At 40.4% G+C, this 18,365-nt stretch overlaps 1 protein-coding gene across 1 annotated transcript in view; it reads left to right on the forward strand.

The window, feature by feature from the left end:
* The first annotated feature begins 903 nt into the window (after positions 1 to 903).
* pdhx (pyruvate dehydrogenase complex component X) overlaps positions 904 to 18,365 on the forward strand; it is a 63,663-nt gene continuing 46,201 nt past the window's right edge. The window contains exons 1-2 of the mRNA XM_034215960.1: positions 904 to 1,060; positions 3,769 to 3,852. Of these exons, the coding sequence (XP_034071851.1) occupies positions 925 to 1,060; positions 3,769 to 3,852 (220 nt within the window). The 5' untranslated portion in view covers positions 904 to 924. The remainder of the gene's footprint in view (positions 1,061 to 3,768; positions 3,853 to 18,365) is intronic.

Consider the following 18,365-nt stretch of genomic DNA (forward strand, 5'->3'; position numbering starts at 1 on the left):
TGTTTCTGCTATGTTGCAGATCACTGTCTAGTTAGAAGTAACACACTGCTTTATAACATTAATAATGTTACCAATCAAAATATCTCTTTTTGCATTTGTACTCAAATAAAACAGCCCTTATGTTAGGTCGTGTACTCGCATGAAGAAATTAGGACAAAGTGGAGTTTATAGTCTCCTTTTGCATTTACAAAAACACAATTATTGATTAGGATCCAAAGATGTCTCGTTATGAAGTGTAATTCCTGCTCAAATGTTTGGACTCACCATCAATATTTTTTTCCCAACAACTTGATGATTATTTACTCACCAAAATGACCCCCTTGTTTGCACACATTTTCACAACAATTTAATAATTGGGTTATAATGTAATATTGGTAATGTATGTAAATATAATACTTGATTAATTGATAGAGCACTTTTCTAAATACTATTAGATGCTTTATAATTAGAAATAAAACATTTCAATCAGAGCATAAAAACAAACATGCAATAAAAAATGAAAACACAAGATGCATACCATGAATAAGGAAAGCAAAAAATGCAACGCCATGAATGATTTTTACCAACGTATTTAAAAAGTGTGCAGAAGACTTTTGCCTAACCCCCAGCGGAGGGCAGTAAACAAGTGAGCACTGGGAATTTCGACCGATTTGAACGCAACAGAACTACAGTGAAAAGGACCTCGCAGGACCCAAAGTAGTTACTTATTTATATCCTGCTCATTTATATCTAAAACAATATATATATATAATTGTATATGTAAATAAATAAGATAAAACATCACCAGAGATTCTCAACGGTATCTAGAGCTGATCATATCAATAGGGTTTATTATAATTATAATGTATACTTATGCTCCCGCCACCCTGCCGTTTCACTATCAGGCATTTGAATGGACACCACTCACTGACGGAGGACGACAACATGGCGGCCTCCTTGCGTTTGGGTCGTCAAGGGATATTATTTGGCCTTAAATTATCTAATGTTAATAAATGTTTATGTGCTCCGCACCCTTGGCAGGAGCATGTCAGACACTTCTTTCGGTCCCCATGGATCCTCGGTGAGTGTTGACAGTAATACGCTAACATCGATGTTGCTGCTGCTGCTGCTGACAGATGCTATCATCGTTTTTATACATTTGGTAACTCTAATCGTGTAATTAGGTTCCTTTGTTATTGTTTGTGACATTACAACTAACAACGGGTTTGTTCAATATGCGGACTGGCGTGTCGTATTCCTGCCTGAATAACGAGGGTCCTTATTTGACCTCAAATAACACAAAGGCGGGGTCTAAAAATGATGTGAGAATGTAACGTAGGACTAATTTTGGTCAAGTCATTGCCCACCCATGACAGTATTACAAATTACTAAAGGTTGTTGTGACTTCTTGAGAGGTTTTGACGTGTTAAGGTATTAGGAGAGGGACAACGTAATAAAAAAAATTGCCTCTGAGTCTAATAGTTATAGACCTGTCACCAAACAGCAAGTGTTGAAGGTCTGTAAGCTTTGATAGATGCATCTTTTTAAATGTGAGACACTATTAGTTACACCAGAAGCCTCTGGAAATGTCACATAGACATTTGTATCTGACCTAAAGCCTTATTAGTCCAGTCTTCAAATAGTGTTTGTGTTTACCAATGGGTGAATCTCCCTTCCCTTCCAAGTGGGATCGAGATCATTTTATCCCATTTTTTACATTACATTGCATTTAGCTGACGCTTTTATCCAAAGCGACTTACAATAAGTACATTCGACCAGGAAGACACAACCTTGAAGAAAACAGAATCATATAAGTACATCAGGTTTCATAGAGCCAAACATTTCAAGTGCTACTCAACTGGCTTTAGATAAGCCAGTCCTTTATTAGTATAAGTGCTTTGATAGCAGTTATTTGTTAGTAATTCTATCGCTCGAAGTGTTTCACTCTTAAAACAGTATGCACAGTTCCTTTAATGCAATGCCACATTTATTTAGAATACATTTGTAGGTGTTCACAAGCTGTTGGACATAATGGACAGTTCCACAAAGAAATCTGATTAACAGCACTTATAGATTTAGAAAACATTTGTATTCACTTCTGTTTAGCACTTTCTTTTGAACAATTCCAACTAATTCACCATCCATTAGATTAGCTTAACACAATTGATCTGTGTTACTGCACTGCATTAAGACAACACACACCATACACAATACACAGCTAAGGTTTTCACTGCAGTATGCAACAATTATTCATCCTAAAAATCTTAAAAGTGACTTCAGTTTTAGGAGTGATGAGAACCAAGAGTTATGTGAATGTTTAATTAATTGTCTTTTACAATGTGGCATTTATTTATGACTTTGGACTACTATACTACTCGTCTTTTCAGCCGATTTCTTTCGGTGTCAGACCAGGCAAAGCACTGATTTACCTCATCACATTAATGATTACTCCAATCCAAACTGTGCCAGTAAGCATGCAGATTCAGAGCCATTATTGATTTGATATGTCAGAATTTCTGACGGAAAAAAGTCTTGTTAAAGCAGTCAGCTTTGGTGACAAAAAACACACTGACACAAAATACAGAGAGAAGGGATTCAAGTTAAGTGTAAATGATATATCAATATATTTAAGGCAATCAAGTCAACATATTTTCTTTATACACACAACAACAAAATATACATGTTTGACAGTGGAAAATGGTATTCCTAATGTTCAGATACTGAATGCAAATATTAATAAGTGAAGTAACAAACTGCTTTATACTATAATTGACCTGTACTTGCCAGCAGGTGGCAGCAGCACACAACATGACGGGAGACCACTCCGCAAAACCTACATGTCCTCTGTCTAAATGTCTAATTTAAGTAGGAAAAGTCTTAATCATTGCCTCTCTCATCCCTTTACTTAAATGCCAGTTTGAATTTAATGTAGATTTGTGTTATACTTTATTTGATTTAAAACAGCTTAAACTAAAAGTGCTATGTTCCTATGCATAGAATCGTTAGGGGAAACTGCTGGTTAGAGAAGACCACATTTCGGGATATTTCAGTTATTTCATTATTTCATCAGTTATGTTGAATATTTAAGAAACCTGTGCCTGTACCAACAGGTCTTATGGGTGCCATTTGAACCGAAAAACGTAAAATAAAAGAATCCTTTCATCTGCCTAATCCGTTAACTTTAGCTCTATAATTTTCTCTATCAATACATCGTAAATGACTGCATTATGCAAGAAGTTCACTGCGCATATACAATACACTGAACAAAGGGGTCTTTCTTTGAGTTAGGCTAAACAATACTCTTGATAGGTCTTTTCTGAAGTAGCTCTGCAGGCTAGAAAAGCAGTCATACCTCTGGCAGCATGCAGAATGGAGACTCAGTGTCCACCACAGTGCTGTGAGCCGTTTGAACTCTGACCTTCCCGGTGACTACAGCTGGTGACATTAGGGGGCTTTGACGGCCCCTTAAAGGCCTGAAAGAATACGAGTGCCTCTCGTGCAGTGTCAGCAAGGATCAAAATGACATACATGACCTGCCGGCATTCAGTCATAGTGGCACTGTCACTTCCTGTGCCCTGCACCCAGGCTGAATATGTTGAGGCCTCAGGCTAACACTGCTACTTCTGGGGGTGTTACTTGATTTATTTTGACGTTCACATTGCCTATTTGACGCTGAAAGATATGCCTGTAGGGACATCCTGAATACAATTTTTATGGAACCATGTCTGATGTGGTTTTAAGCCTGATGACCCTTGAAATGATTTGTATATTTCTCTTTCTGTCCTGCAGGTGTCAGTCCAGTCCAAGTGCAAATGCCCGCACTCTCCCCCACCATGGAGGAGGGAAACATAGTGAAATGGCTGAAGAAGGAAGGTAAAAAAATCACAATATGTCATTTCAAAGCTCTCATTACCACACATTTCTGCTGCACTTTCTCTAATTCACCTGCCATGTCTACTCTTTAGCAAGTTGGTAGGTTCCTCAGTTTGGTCCATATGTATGTAAACCTCACAGTAACACCGTCTCATCGGTTTAAAGAGCACAGCATTTATTCATCTCATAATGATGGACCAACTGTAGCGCTAATCATTTATTTGATGACAAGGCAGAGGGCTGAGCATTGGTAGCACCTGAGGGCCTTTGGTGGCTAATCGCCTCAAGGAAACATGGCAGTCACTATACATCACGACTTAGCAGCTCTGCTCAGCCAGGTGCCTCAGCCATGCTCAATTATCAGGAGGCGGCAACCTGATGTCTGATTGGCCGCTCTGCTGTGTTGCCATGTGTTCCTGTTACTCGGGCTGAGATATGTATGTGTAAGTGAGAAAGATACATTTTAACACATCCGAGATGCTACTTATCTACACTTAAATTCATCATGGGGTTTAGGGCTGTACGATTTGGAAAAAAATACTAATTGCAATCATTTTGATTGATATTGCGATATGATTCATGACATGGACAGGGGTTGCTCATTTTGTATCATTATTTTCATAATCGTTGAAAAATACGATAAATGATTATGGAAGATCTGTACTAAATAAATATGCTTTATAAGTCTGTAGAAAATGATTTGTATGCCGGGATATCTCCGCAGCTTCGCTATCGTTTATTCAAAAGGATATACAACACATATTTAGCCTTTTAAAAAATATGGTTCTTACTGAGATTTTAATATTGCCCCAATTCATATTGCGATTACATAAAGATTTGTATTAATTGTTCAACCCTATATCATATCATATCATATCATAGTCATTAATTGTTCCAGAAATAATTATTGTTTAAACATGTGTTTTTGTAGTGTAGAAAACCTGGTTTATAGCTTCATCAATTTGAATTCAACAAAGACAAACATATTTTTTAGAATGTTAATGTTAAATTCCATTTTAAGTTTTTCTTCAAATTGTCAAAAACATTTAAACATCTAATTATAGTAGATTGAAGTGTGAAAGTGATGTACGGGAACAAAGCTCTTGCCTGCATACTTCTGTAGTCTATACCCCATTTTTGTTCTTATGCCCATTGCCTTTGTCGTCGAGCAGAGCGGAAAAGGCTTGTGGTCGTCTGTTTAATCTTTAATGTTGCACATCACACCTAACCCCTGTGGTCATACGGTGTTAAAGCCTCATACAAATCCAATTTTGACTCCACTACTGCTTGCTCTCAGGGGCTTCCAAGATCAATACTGCTCTTTCAATCTTCCCCTCACCCATCCCACTCTTCCCTTGACCCAACCCTTTTTCTTCCTTTTTCCTTCCCACTTATGTGTTTACCTTAAACATAGCCTACCAACAATCATTAATTTGAGGTTTTGCAAAAATGTCCTTGCCTTTGTCATAGTACTGTCCTTGATTTTCCTATTGTCTGCTAGATCAGTGGTTCCCAACCTTTTTTTCCCAAGAGCCCCCCCAAATGACTCCTGTTGGAAGGGCCGCCCCCCCACACACACACTCAGGTGCAAAGTTTGCCACAACTGCTGTCACAAACTGGATGACTGTGAAGTATTTTGTTAAAGGACGATGAAAGCGTAATTAAGGCGCACTATTGGAGTGACTTTGATGTTTATTGGACTCAGGATTAATTAATTTGGATTCCCGCTGTATGAAGAAATGGACGGCACAAGTGGAAACAATTCACAAAGGGATTAAACTGTTTAAAACACATGCTCAAAGTAAGCCGGATTTTGCCGATGTGTTTATGTGGATTCAAAAGTGGTAAATAATCAAAATGGAGGAGACCGATCTGATCGGAGCAACTGTGACAAATAATCCAACTGAAACCGGCATGGACAATGACTATGTTTTAAAAATGCGCATATCCAGCAAAGCCTGGTTTGGACACTTTACGGGCAGAAGAAACATTTCTATCAAAGAAAAAATTATACATTTTTGTATTTTTATGCCTTTAATAGCTACTAACTTGAATTTTTATTCAAATGAATTAATCAATTATTTTTTACATTGTATTGTAATGAAGAGACAAGGCTTTTAGTGACAATCATGTATTGAGTTACAATTATATGTAAAAAAAATCTAAAAATAAAAATAAAAAATCTAAATATGATATTTGGCCTAAAATCATCTGAGGCCTGGCGCCTCCCCTGCGATCTTTGGCGCCCCCCAGGTTGGGAACCACTGTGCTAGATGATGCACCCTCAGAAGATAGAAATGTGACCAGATGTCAGATTTGGATAACCTTTGCCCTTTATCTCATATACACTCCTCCTCCCATCTTAACACATGGACATATGTCACAAAGATGACTCAATCATAGTGACTCTCCACGTGAAATATATTGACTGCAGGGCTAAAGCTAGAAATCAAACCATTGCTAAATCACATTTCCTGTACGAAAAGCTGACTGACAACAGTAGTTTTCCCCCTTTGTCCAAAGACACCATAAGGTCCATTTGTCTCCCTATTATTCCATTGCAAGGCCCATTTACAGTGATGCAAATTAGTCGCTTTTCGGCGCCTTCTCACTTCAAAAAAGAAGAAATCTAGATCGCAAATTAAACAAGCGAGTATCTGTTTTTCCTAGCCAAGGACAGGTTCCTTGAACACAACACGAGCGTAACGTGTCTTCACGTGGTATATGTCTCATCTGAAAGGAGTGTAGACTAGAGTGCTGACGGAGAGCACCGGAACGCCGCTCCAACTCTTCAAATATTGCAGTACCCATAAGGAGCCGTACACATGCCGCAGTGTTTGCGTGGCTGTGTCTTTAGTTGTAAGCAGACTAACCCCTAGTTTCCACCGGGTCCGTCTGCGTCGCGTAACGGCTGCGCCGCGGTTTTGGTCCGGCCTCCTCCGGCGTCATAGAGGCTTTGCATATGACGTCACGTTACCCGTGACGTCAGCGCAACGGCCATACTGGAGTACCAAAACAGACACCGTAATACGTCATACCTGTTCAATGTTTGTTTTTTACCGGACATACAATGGTTAACTTCTGTGCCATTGTTGGCTGCGGCAACAGAGGTGATCGAAACAGGGGACCAAAGTCATTTTACAGGCTGCCGGCGATTATTATAACACACCAGGGTGAAGCAACACATGAACTTTCAAAGCGTCGCCAGGAAAAATTGCTCAATAGGATCGGACGGGAGGATCTCAAACCATCCAACCACAACTATACTCGCGTTTGTGGAGATCATTTCACGTCAGGTAAGTGTCGGGTTTTACATACAAACATTCAAAATGAACATATAACCCACGTACTAAGACATGGATCTTAACAAGGAAATAGGAATCCTGGAGTCTGTCATCGATCGACATATCAGATTGTGGAGTATCTACAAAGTAAAGTCATTCCTTGGTCATCTTCACACCAGTCTGTCAATCCCCTGCAGTGCTTCGTTTAACTGTAATTTAAAGTAATTCCTCCCCCTACTGGCCATTTGATTATATGTAAACAGTAAAGGCTGTACAGTCCCTGGCACCTTTTCAGAGGCTTTTGGTTTCCTCAATTATTTGTCATGTTCCAATGTCTTGACACCAGCATTTTAAATGTATCTAAAGTCTGACTTGTCCGGTCAAAAGAGGTCAAATTTGTATTAATTAACAGTTCACCCAGGATATAACTGACCTACAAGTGGCACTTTTTGACAAAAATCATCCTGACTGGGCACCGTCTGTCAAATTGGGCCACGAGAAAATTACAGCACCTTCCCCCGCTACACATGCCAGTTATAAACGCGCCAGAAAAAGGTCATCCATCGCACTACTTGATCTCTACAGCATGGTATCTGATATACCATCTTTAGAAGAGCCCACACCATGCAGTCCTGGGAGCCACTGGGGAAGAAGAAGGACTGATTAAACCAGAGACTGGCACTGCAACTCAGACTGATTAAGCTTGGGTAAATACATTTTGAAAAAAACAATTGAAAGGGCAAAGTATTATATTTATTACAAGTTTCCAATTTACCCAGTGAAAAACAAGTACATGGTTCTTTAACTGTAAGCTGCAGAGATCACCTCACATAACAGATAGATTAAACATTGTGTTCATATTACAGTTATTTTCAATGCTAAAACACATTTTTTGAAAGCAGGGCTTATTTTCTCAAAACACTAAACACAATTCACAAAACCATACACACAAAGTGCAAAACACCTCATATATACTGCAGACCTAAGCACTGCACCCAGAACTACAGAAACACTTACCAAAAACCAAACGTTTGCACCAAATGGCACACACTTCATTCATAGTACAAGACACTACACACCATCGTGCTCAAGCACACTGTTTTATGGCGTTTGATATAGATAATTCTGCAAATAAAGATTGTTCAAGTCTCCAAAATATGTGCAGAAACACAAATATACTGTTATACTTTTACTTTTCAAAAAGTGGAAAGTTGAATTGCAAATTGGGTGCAGAGCTGAACATGTGTTTAGAGTTTTGGATATTTGAGCTGAGGTTTTGCTCTTTGAGTGTCAGTTTAAATAATGATGATTTTTGTGTCATTTTAGTGTGCACAACTTGTTTTGATTGTTACACTTACATTACATTTAGCTGACGCTTTTATCCAAAGCGACTTACAATAAGTGCGTTCGACCAACAAAATACAAACTTGAAGGAAACAGAGTCATATAAGTACATCAGGTTTCATAGAGCTAAAATATTTCAAGTGCTACTCAACTGGCTTTAGATAAGCCAGCCCTTTATTAGTATATAAGTGCTTTGTTAATAGTTCTATCGCTCGAAGTGGAGTCGAAAGAGATGAGTTTTCAGACTGGATGGTGTGTAGGCTTTCTGCTGTCCTGATGTCAATGGGGAGCTCATTCCACCATTTTGGAGCCAGGATAGCAAACCCACGTGTTTTTGCTGATGGGAACTTGGGTCCCGTGCTGGGGTGTACGGTTTAACCATGTCCTGAATGTAGGAAGGGCCAGATCCATTCGCAGCATGTTACGCAAGTACCAGTGTCTTGAAGTGGATTCTAGCAGTTATCTGAAGCCAGTGAATGGAGCGGCGTGGTGTGGGAGAATTTAGGAAGGTTGAAGACCAGACGAGCAGCTGCATTCTGGATGAGCTGCAGAGGTCGGATGGCACATGCAGGTAGACCAGCCAGGAGGGAGTTGCAGTAGTCTAGGCGTGAGGTGACGAGAGCCTGGACCAGAACCTGCGTCGCTTTCTGTGTCAGCTGGGGACGTATCTTCCTGATGTTGTAAAGCGTGTATCTGCAGCAGCGGGTTGTAGCAGCGATGTTTGCAGTGAAGGACAGGTTGTTATCTAGGGTCACACCCAGATTCCTTGCAGTCTGAGTCGGGGAAACAACAGAGGTGCCGTGTACTTACATGTTCTTTATATAGATTTGATGTAAAAGAAGCAAGTTCAATCAAATAAATATATACACTGTCATTCAGATTGATTAGTACTTCTGTTTCTTTTGAGAGGGGATGCCTTTTCCTGGGTAACTGTCTTGGCATCACGTATCCGTATAGATGTTTCTATGTAGAAAAGGAGAGATGCAACATGGGTACATGTTGATCCCAAACCAGTCTTGCAGTTGCAGTTAGCTGTGATGACTGCACCATCCTTCTTCATCAGTACCCACGGACATGTTGGCGGCAGCCCAATACTCTGAGAATGCAATACCTGAAAAATAAAATACAAAAATATTATTGGATTGTTGACTATTTAGAGCCACCTTGTCATATGCTAGGTAGCACATAACAGAAGCTGACAACCAAGAATAGGTTCACAACTTTTGGAATTTAAATATATTGCAATATATAATAAAGCTTTATTTATAAAGCCCTTTTCATAAAGCACGTGTAGCTCAAAGTGCTTTACAATCACAAGTTAAAAACAAACCACATTCCCCTCAGATCAGAGACACGGCGAGGTAAAAGGTATGATAATAAAAATACATAAGACACAAGACTAAGTTAATTGATGCAACAATATAAAACCCTATAAAATAAAGTAAACTTATAGATATAGGTACAACAAAAATAAAAGCTGGTGTTTAAAAATGTCCACTGAGTTGGCCTGTGATATTTCTTGGTAGCGTAGTGAATAAAAGCAGCCTCACCCATTTTATTTTGGGGGACTTTAGGGATATTTAAAAAGCCAGCTGAAGAGGACCTCACGAAATATTTACTCACTTTTCCAGCTATTACAGCCACATCTCCTTGATATGCAACGCAAACGTCGCGGATCCACCCGGATGTGAACTCTTTATGTGCCTAGAGTCCTTTGTACGCCTTCATTTCCTCCATGGTGTACAATGGAATAGGCGAAAAAAACAGGTAATTCACGATATCACAGTAGGAAAGTGAAGGCCATGAATTTATATCGGTGCTGTAATCCTTAACGGGAATCAAATAAGGGTCCACCGAACCAATCGACGTACATTTTTATCTGTAAACGGTCTTATCCTCCGGTTATAGTGATTCGTAGTAGCCTTTCATTTTCGCCATTTTTGAACGCTCCCGCCAATAGAGCAGTAGAATGGTACTCCAAGATGTCTGACGCGAAATCCCGTGACGTCATTAGGAAGCCTCTATAGCAGGGGTATTCAACTAAAATTCAACGAGGTCCAGTTAGAGAAAATCTCCCCATGCAAAGGTCCGTAACATCAAAATGTCTAACTTGCTTCATGAATTAGTGTGATATATATTGAAGTAGCTGTAGCTTTATCAACGTCTGCATGTAATCAACAACTGACTGCCAATCAAATAAAGAAAGTACAATTCAAAAACAACAATATGTATTGTCAATTAACATTGAACTATACAGATTAACAGTAACATACTGTGGATATGTGTAATGTTCCTCTCTGGCTGCATTTAAAAATGAAATAGAGAAAATACATAAAATAGCTTTTGAAAATGTGTGCATCTTAAAAGTGCTTAATTTTAGATGAATAAAATAAAGTGTAGCAGCAGCTTGAGTTTCCCTTTTTCTTTGTTAACCGTTTCACATCATGACTTAACAGTTTCAGCCGATTATAGAACAATATCAGTCTTTACACATCATAACAATTGAACAGTTTTAAAGTTTCTCTTTCTTTCCCTCTTATATTGCAGTCCCTCACTCACTTTGTTTTAAATTCAGTGTGAGAATTGAGCTGGAGCTTGTCCTGCCAGGAGTTTGTAAATCTGGGCTGAAATGGTGTCTGGGCCATTCTCACACACATGCAGGTGCTCATTGGTTACAGTGATGCAAACACAGGTATAGTGAAAAAAGAGAGAACTATTCGAAGCAGAAAAAAACAGCGTAATATACCATCTGACAAAGGCCTGTGCTATAATGAGGGGTGCACATAACTTTTTTGCCCTGGTTCTCAAAGGAGCACCTGGAGATGTTGCTTGGTGCTCATCCTTAAAATGAAATAAACCGTAACTTTTGAGGGGGTCTTGACTTTATTTGCCAGACACACGGCACTGAACACACAGAGGTGAACACAGAACACACGTGCAGAGGTGAACACAAGACAACATTAGCACGACCAGTAATCCTACAAGCTGTCATCACTACCCTCCTGACTGTTCTCCTCACTGTCTTCCTCTCTGTCAGACATGGTAGCTGATGATGTAGGCCTACTTCTTTCTCTCTGGTTGAGTCTGCGATTAGCTGCTGGTTTTGGGTCGAAAGTCTCTGTTGTCATCTTAGACAAGTGGATGTAATCAAATAAGTATGTGAACATAACCAATAACCTACCATAGCCAATAACAAATTAATGTAACTTATTGTATTTATGTTGTTCATTCATATCTTATTTTACCTTAACATTTATTTATTTATGCATTTGTTTGTATCTCTCCAGTTTTAAAGGATGTTTTTGGTTACTAACCTATAGTATACATTGGAATGATTTCAAACCTGTTTATCCCAATAATTATAAAGGAGTGCCTTGGAAATATGTGTTTACATAAATTGTGATCAAACCGTTTGAACTTAGACTAAAGTGAACTATCTAAACACTCAAGAGTCCTTTACCTCACTGAGCTGTAGTATCAGCCTCTCAGTCTGACTGGAGAGGACTCTCCTTCCACATTATTGTAGAAACATCTTCTTCTTATATCCGTTATAGCAGCTAGCACTAGATTCTAATAACAACAGCGCCTGTACCGGTGCACCCTCCCTCGCTCACTCGCATTTTGGCTGTGAGCTGCGGGTGCCAGATAAGCCAACATCCCCCATTTTCATCACTGACAGCGCCCATCGTACAGGGCAAATGAAACGTGTAACCGGGGTGAAAAGGGTGTTACATTTACTTAATTGTGAATATCGTTACATCAAGGCCGAAAATTAGGATGAGCACCAACGGTCAAAAATGTTTTTTCCCCTCCCAGAGCTGCCAGCGCAACGCCTCCACAGATCTGGCGCCCTAGGCGAACATCTATTACGCCATTGCTACGGGCCGGCCCTGAGTTCATGGCCCAATCCCAAACCACTTCCTCGACCCTACCCCTCCGTGATGGAGTGAACTCCGTCTGTAGCCACACTCGCAGCTCAACGAGGCTCCCTCCTGTCAGATGGAGGGAGTAAATACAGCAGCAAGCTTTGGGACGGCCTCCCCTCTCTCCGGCAGAAACAGGAAATGCCGTAACTGTATGTAACAACGGTTTCAAATCAGCATCTCTTGGACAAAAAGTTTAAATGAATAACTCAAATAAAACTCCAAACATCTTTCATTGTGTTTCAAAGCTCTTTTAGTTTTAAACCTGATGTTTATAAGCTTCTTAGTTTTTGCAACGGTCTGTAAATATACACAACTTTATAATAAAATGCACACATTTACCTTTTTCTAGACTAAACACAGGTATGATCCTAAGTTAAAAACATGAGGTTGTTAACATCGCAATTTATCAGTGGATGTTTGTTGGAACTACTTGTAAACAGCGTGTTTCCTGACGGACACACACAGCGTGATATATATATATATAGCAAATATATTTCAAATAGCTAGCTAACCAGATGCTAATAACAACAGATCGCCTCACCCCGAAGAGGCTTCTCAATACTCAAATTTCCCCTCCTCGACTCCTCGGTCCTCCGGTAGTGACCCGGAAATGAATTTCAGCGCGCCATTTTGAAGGACACCGAGCGTCGAGGAGGCTCTCTGGAGGAGCTCTAACCGAGGATACACTGATGGTTCCTCCACGGAAATATATTTCTCTCTCCAGGGTTCTTACACCTTTTCCAAAGTCAAATTCAAGCACTTTTCAAGCATTTTCAAGGTGCATTTTCCAGCTTTTCAAGCATCTTACAGCTGTTGTAAATTACATATTTATATACACATACTCAAATGATTATTTCCCTACCTCACATTAAATCAGATGTTCTTTATGCTATAAACAACCAAATGTGTTTCGTGATAGCCTTCTACACGAGGATGAAAAATTAAAGAAAAGAAAACTAAGTTTAATATTTCAAAATGAGTGACTCATCTGTATGTCCCATATAACCTGTCTGAGCCAATATAAAACAATCAGCCAAATAACTTTTCAATACATTATTGATTACTATTTTTGAGGTACTTTTAGGTTGGCAGTAAACACAAGTCAGAGGTACATGGTGTACTTCTACTCCACTACAGTTCAGAGGTACATGGTGTACTTCTACTCCACAACAGTTCAGAGGTACATGGTGTACTTCTACTCCTCTACAGTTCAGAGGTACTTGGTGTACTTCTACTCCTCTACAGTTCAGAGGTACATGGTGTACTTCTACTCCACTACATGTATTTAATACCTTTAGTTTCTTCACAGATCAGGATGAATGATGTGAAATCTAATCAAGTGTTAAATCAGACTTTAGTTCCACCTGGAGTAAATCCACAAGCTACCCTGCAGTATACAAAGTCATTCAAACTAGCTGCACCTTTACCAGCTTTGAGAACACTTTCATGATCAATCGTTATAAAACATATCATATATATTATTCTGAAATGGACCAATCTGCACAATGACTACTTTAACTATATTTGGATGAGAATACTTTTCTACTTTCACTTGAGGAATATTTTGAATGCAGGACTTTTACTGTGACAGAGTATTCCTACACTCTGGTACTTCAACTTTTGCTAAGTACAAGATCTGAGTACTTATAATTTCACTACAAGATCTGAGTACTTGTACTTTTACTCAAGTACAATACCTGAGTACTTACTTATTCCACCTCTGGTAGTGTATTAGTCTGAATTGTAGCCACAAAATCACGCAGAGCTGCATAAAAATAGACTCACAATGGTAACAAGTGGAAAATAATATTTACAAATGTGTACAATGACTTGTAGGTAATTTTGACTACTCAAGACACCTGACTTCTTCAAAGGAAGACTGTGTTTATTCTACAATTACATGGGATTAAAGAAAAATGTAGTTTTACTTGTATAATACTTCAATTTTATATAAAGACAGTTTGTTTTCATCTGTTTTCAAATAAACAAAGTCTTGGCTTTCAGAATATTAAACTTGTTTCGGCAAATTCAGATGATAAATACAACTTTGAAGCTTCGGCATAATTACAAGCAGAGAACTGAGTAACTTAACGTCACAGCAGGCATAACAACAGCCGGTGTTTCTTGTGAGTGTTTCCCCGGGAAACAAACGCAAAAATACACAAACACACTCGCGAGCTTCCCCCAGACCAGTAATACAAACGAAGATGTGTCTTCGAGTCAATGTGACTGATTTCGATAGAGCAAGTCACATTTGGTTTAGGCACGAAACATACTACCAGTAGAAATACATTGCTTTCAAAATCGCTCTGTGTCGAATCAAGAGATTATATTTCGTGACCACGATGGCGACTGTAACGCACATAACATAGGTACGCTCCTCTGAAATGATTGTCCCCTGCAATTATTATTATCCCTCAATCGAGTTCGCTATTCAGCTCGCTAACGTTAGCTTAAACAAACGTAACATGCAACGTTAGCCTAATCTAAAATGCTCTACTACGGCGTACCTTTCATGTGGCTTGTCAGCGCAGACTCTCGCATCGTTATGTTTGCAAACTTTGCAGGAGGCTACTCGTGGGCATGACCCTCGTCTTAGCCATGGCTTGTATTTGTCTTCTGCTAGCCAACGCTCGTTGAAACTGCAACCTCCTGGCACACAGTCATCTATCACTCTCATCAGAATGCCCAGGTCACACGTAACACAAACACTTGCAGGTCGCGCGCATAGCGCGGGAAGGCCGCAGCGGAGCTGTTTTATGTAGAAGCGAAGCAATTATTTTCTTTTAATCTAAAAAGCGAACTATTCAGTCAGACAGCAATTTATTGTAAAAGTAAAACATTTACAAGCACCATTCCCAAAATTCAAGCACTTTCCCAACCTTGAAAACACCACGTCAAATTTCAAGCATTTTCAAGGATTTCAAGCACCCGTATGAACCCTGTCTCTCTCTCTCTTCTCTTTTCTCTCTTTTCCCTTCTCTCTCTTCCTCTCTCTCTCTCTCAATGTTGGTACGCAAATGCGCCTTTTTTCAAATGACACGGTGCTCTTTTGTTGGCGGAGGTGCGCACCTGCGCACCAGTTATGTGCAGCCCTGGCTATAATGCTTCAATTAACTGGCTATTCTTTATAATATACTCAGATCAATAGGAGACAGAGATGTTAAGTTATAAATCAAGGGTTTTTATTATTATTTACAGCAGGGGTGGGGACCTTTTTTCCTTTCAATATTTACAACATCCTCCGAGGGTCGTACAAATGATTGAATTCAACCTCTGCTTAAAAAAACTAAAATCACAGCCCATTCATTTGGCCTTTCTTTCATGCTGTGCAAAGAAAAAGCAACCTCTTAATCCAGATATCTCACCATGACTCACGTATGCATGCATGTGCAGGGTGTGGCATGACCACCAAAACAGAAAGATATGGACACAAGATGTGTGCAAATGTATTTAGTATTCTATCCATGTGAACATGATTTAAGTGTGGGGGGGGGGGGACCTAACCTCCTCTAGGGGGGTCCGGGGGCATGCTCCCCCGCAAAGATTTTTTTTAAATATTGAAGTTAAAAGAATCAATTTGGTACACTTTGAGAGCAACATGAAGAGATCTATGGATACATCTTTCAACACCCATATGAAACAGAACTGTGAGCATATTTTTCTTTTTGGATATTTTACAAATCACTCCCCTTTTAAACTCTATTCTTGTTATTTTGAACAACTTTTTTGTTACAGTCATATAGTATTTTATACCTGTTTTTCATTTAGTCTCATTAATAACTATAATGATCATATCAAGGTGTGCCTTTAACCTCACTGAGCTGAGGTTATTTGAGCCTCTCAGAAGAGAGCTCTCTTCCACCTGGTTGTAGAAAAGCTCTTTAAATGTGTTAGCATAGCTAGCTAACCAGATGCTAATAACAACAGATCGCCACTGTGCTTACAACTTAAGACACAGCCACGCAAACACTGCGGCATGTGTACGGCTCCTTATGGGTACTGCAATATTTGAAGAGCTGGAGCGGCGTTCCGGTGCTCTCTGTCAGCACTCCTTTCAGACGAGACATATACCACGTGAAGACACGTTACGCTCGTGTTGTGTTCAAGGAACCTGTCCTTGGCCAGGAAAAACAGGTACTCGCTTGTTTAATTATTTTTACGGTCTAGATTTCTTCTTCTTTTTTGAAGTGAGAAGTCGAACTGACTCTCCCCCCCCCCCCCCCCCCCCCCCCAAAACGAAAACTCTTCGGTTCTCCACGAATTACACAAGTCACCCAAATCAGCTTTAAAAAAACGGGAGGCGCCGAAAAATCCTCTATTACGGAGCGTCCACACTACAGCTTCAAAAAAAGCTTGGAGCTGGGCGTGTCTGAAGCTTGGGGATTTTATTCAAGCAACGCGACCAACAACCAATCACATGAATCTCCCGCCCCCGACATACAAAGCAAAAACCCCCGGGGATTTTATGGGAGCAATATATATATAAACTCCCCAAACAGGCGAAAACCTACCAGTTTCACTCACTGTCTCTGCCACCTCCCTCCATGCCTGGTTCCTCCGGTTTGTATCCGGGTAGGTGAAGAGGGTCTGGTCATACAAAACCGGGTGATTTGCTACGGCGATAATTAGTTTCTCCTCCATCTTTTTTTGAAATATAGAAATGAACGGCGGGATATCTCTCCCAGTTTAGACGCGGTTTGATTGGCTACGGCTTGAGCTGTCAGATTTTCCGAAACGGGATTTGATTGGCTGGCGCTGGCTACTCCGGCGGAGACGGACCGCTATGCTACCCACAATTCAGTTCGGCGAAAAAGCGAGGCAACGTGACGTCACCCCATTCAAAGTGAATGGGCAGATTGAAGCTGTCGACGCTGTAGTGTGGACGGGCCGTTAATGTATTGATTATAGCTCCGGGTCCGTATAGGTCGGCGTATGGGTCCGGATCCGGACCGCGGTCCGCCTGTTGCCGACCCCTGCTCTATAGGGTACCAGGCCCGTTTCAGAAGCATTTCAGAAGCGGAGCGTCTTGCCTGCCGGCTCGCAGTTTCAGTTGATTTGACAGACTTTGTACAGACAAAGTTAATAATAATTGTAATATCCCAGTTATAAACGACATGAATCAAATATGTGTTGCTGTATTTTAGTGGTAAAATCATCATAATTATTCTATATATAGGCAATAATTTACACAGTGCCTGTAAACCGGAGGAGAACGCTGGCATTTTTCCTCCTACTTGAACGACTACGGAGGGATTGTGTGTGGTGTGTTGTGTTGGGGTGTGTGTGTGTGTGTGTGTGTGTGTGTGTGTGTGTGTGTGTGTGTGTGTGTGTGTGTGTGTGTGTGTGTGTGTGTGTGTGTGTGTGTGTGTGTGTGTGTGTGTGTGTGTGTGTGTGTGTGTGTGTGTGTGTGTGTGTGTGTGTGTGTGTGTGTGTGTGTGTGTGTGTGTGTGTGTGTGTGTGTGTGTGTGTGTGTGTGTGTGTGTGTGTGTGTGTGTGTGTGTGTGTGTGTGTGTGTGTGTGTGTGTGTGTGTGTGGTGTGTGTGTGTGTGTGTGTGTGTGTGTGTGTGTGTGTGTGTGTGTGTGTGTGTGTGTGTGTGTGTGTGTGTGTGTGTGTGTGTGTGTGTGTGTGTGTGTGTGTGTGTGTGTGTGTGTGTGTGTGTGTGTGTGTGTGTGTGTGTGTGTGTGTGTGTGTGTGTGTGTGTGTGTGTGTGTGTGTGTGTGTGTGTGTGTGTGTGTGTGTGTGTGTGTGTGTGTGTGTGTGTGTGTGTGTGTGTGTGTGTGTGTCTGCTCTGAACGTTCCACTTCCTGCCTGCCCGACATTACCTTACGGCTGCGTCGCGTCGAAAAATAGACTTCAATCCTATTTCGAGCAGAGCCCACTGGCGAGACGCTTCTGGGACGCTTCTGAGCCGTTACGCGGCTCCTCTGGTGGAATAGCACCCATTGACTAGAGTGG

The sequence above is a fragment of the Gymnodraco acuticeps genome, unplaced genomic scaffold, assembly GCF_902827175.1.
Source record: "Gymnodraco acuticeps unplaced genomic scaffold, fGymAcu1.1, whole genome shotgun sequence".
In the NCBI taxonomy this organism is placed as follows: domain Eukaryota; kingdom Metazoa; phylum Chordata; class Actinopteri; order Perciformes; family Bathydraconidae; genus Gymnodraco; species Gymnodraco acuticeps.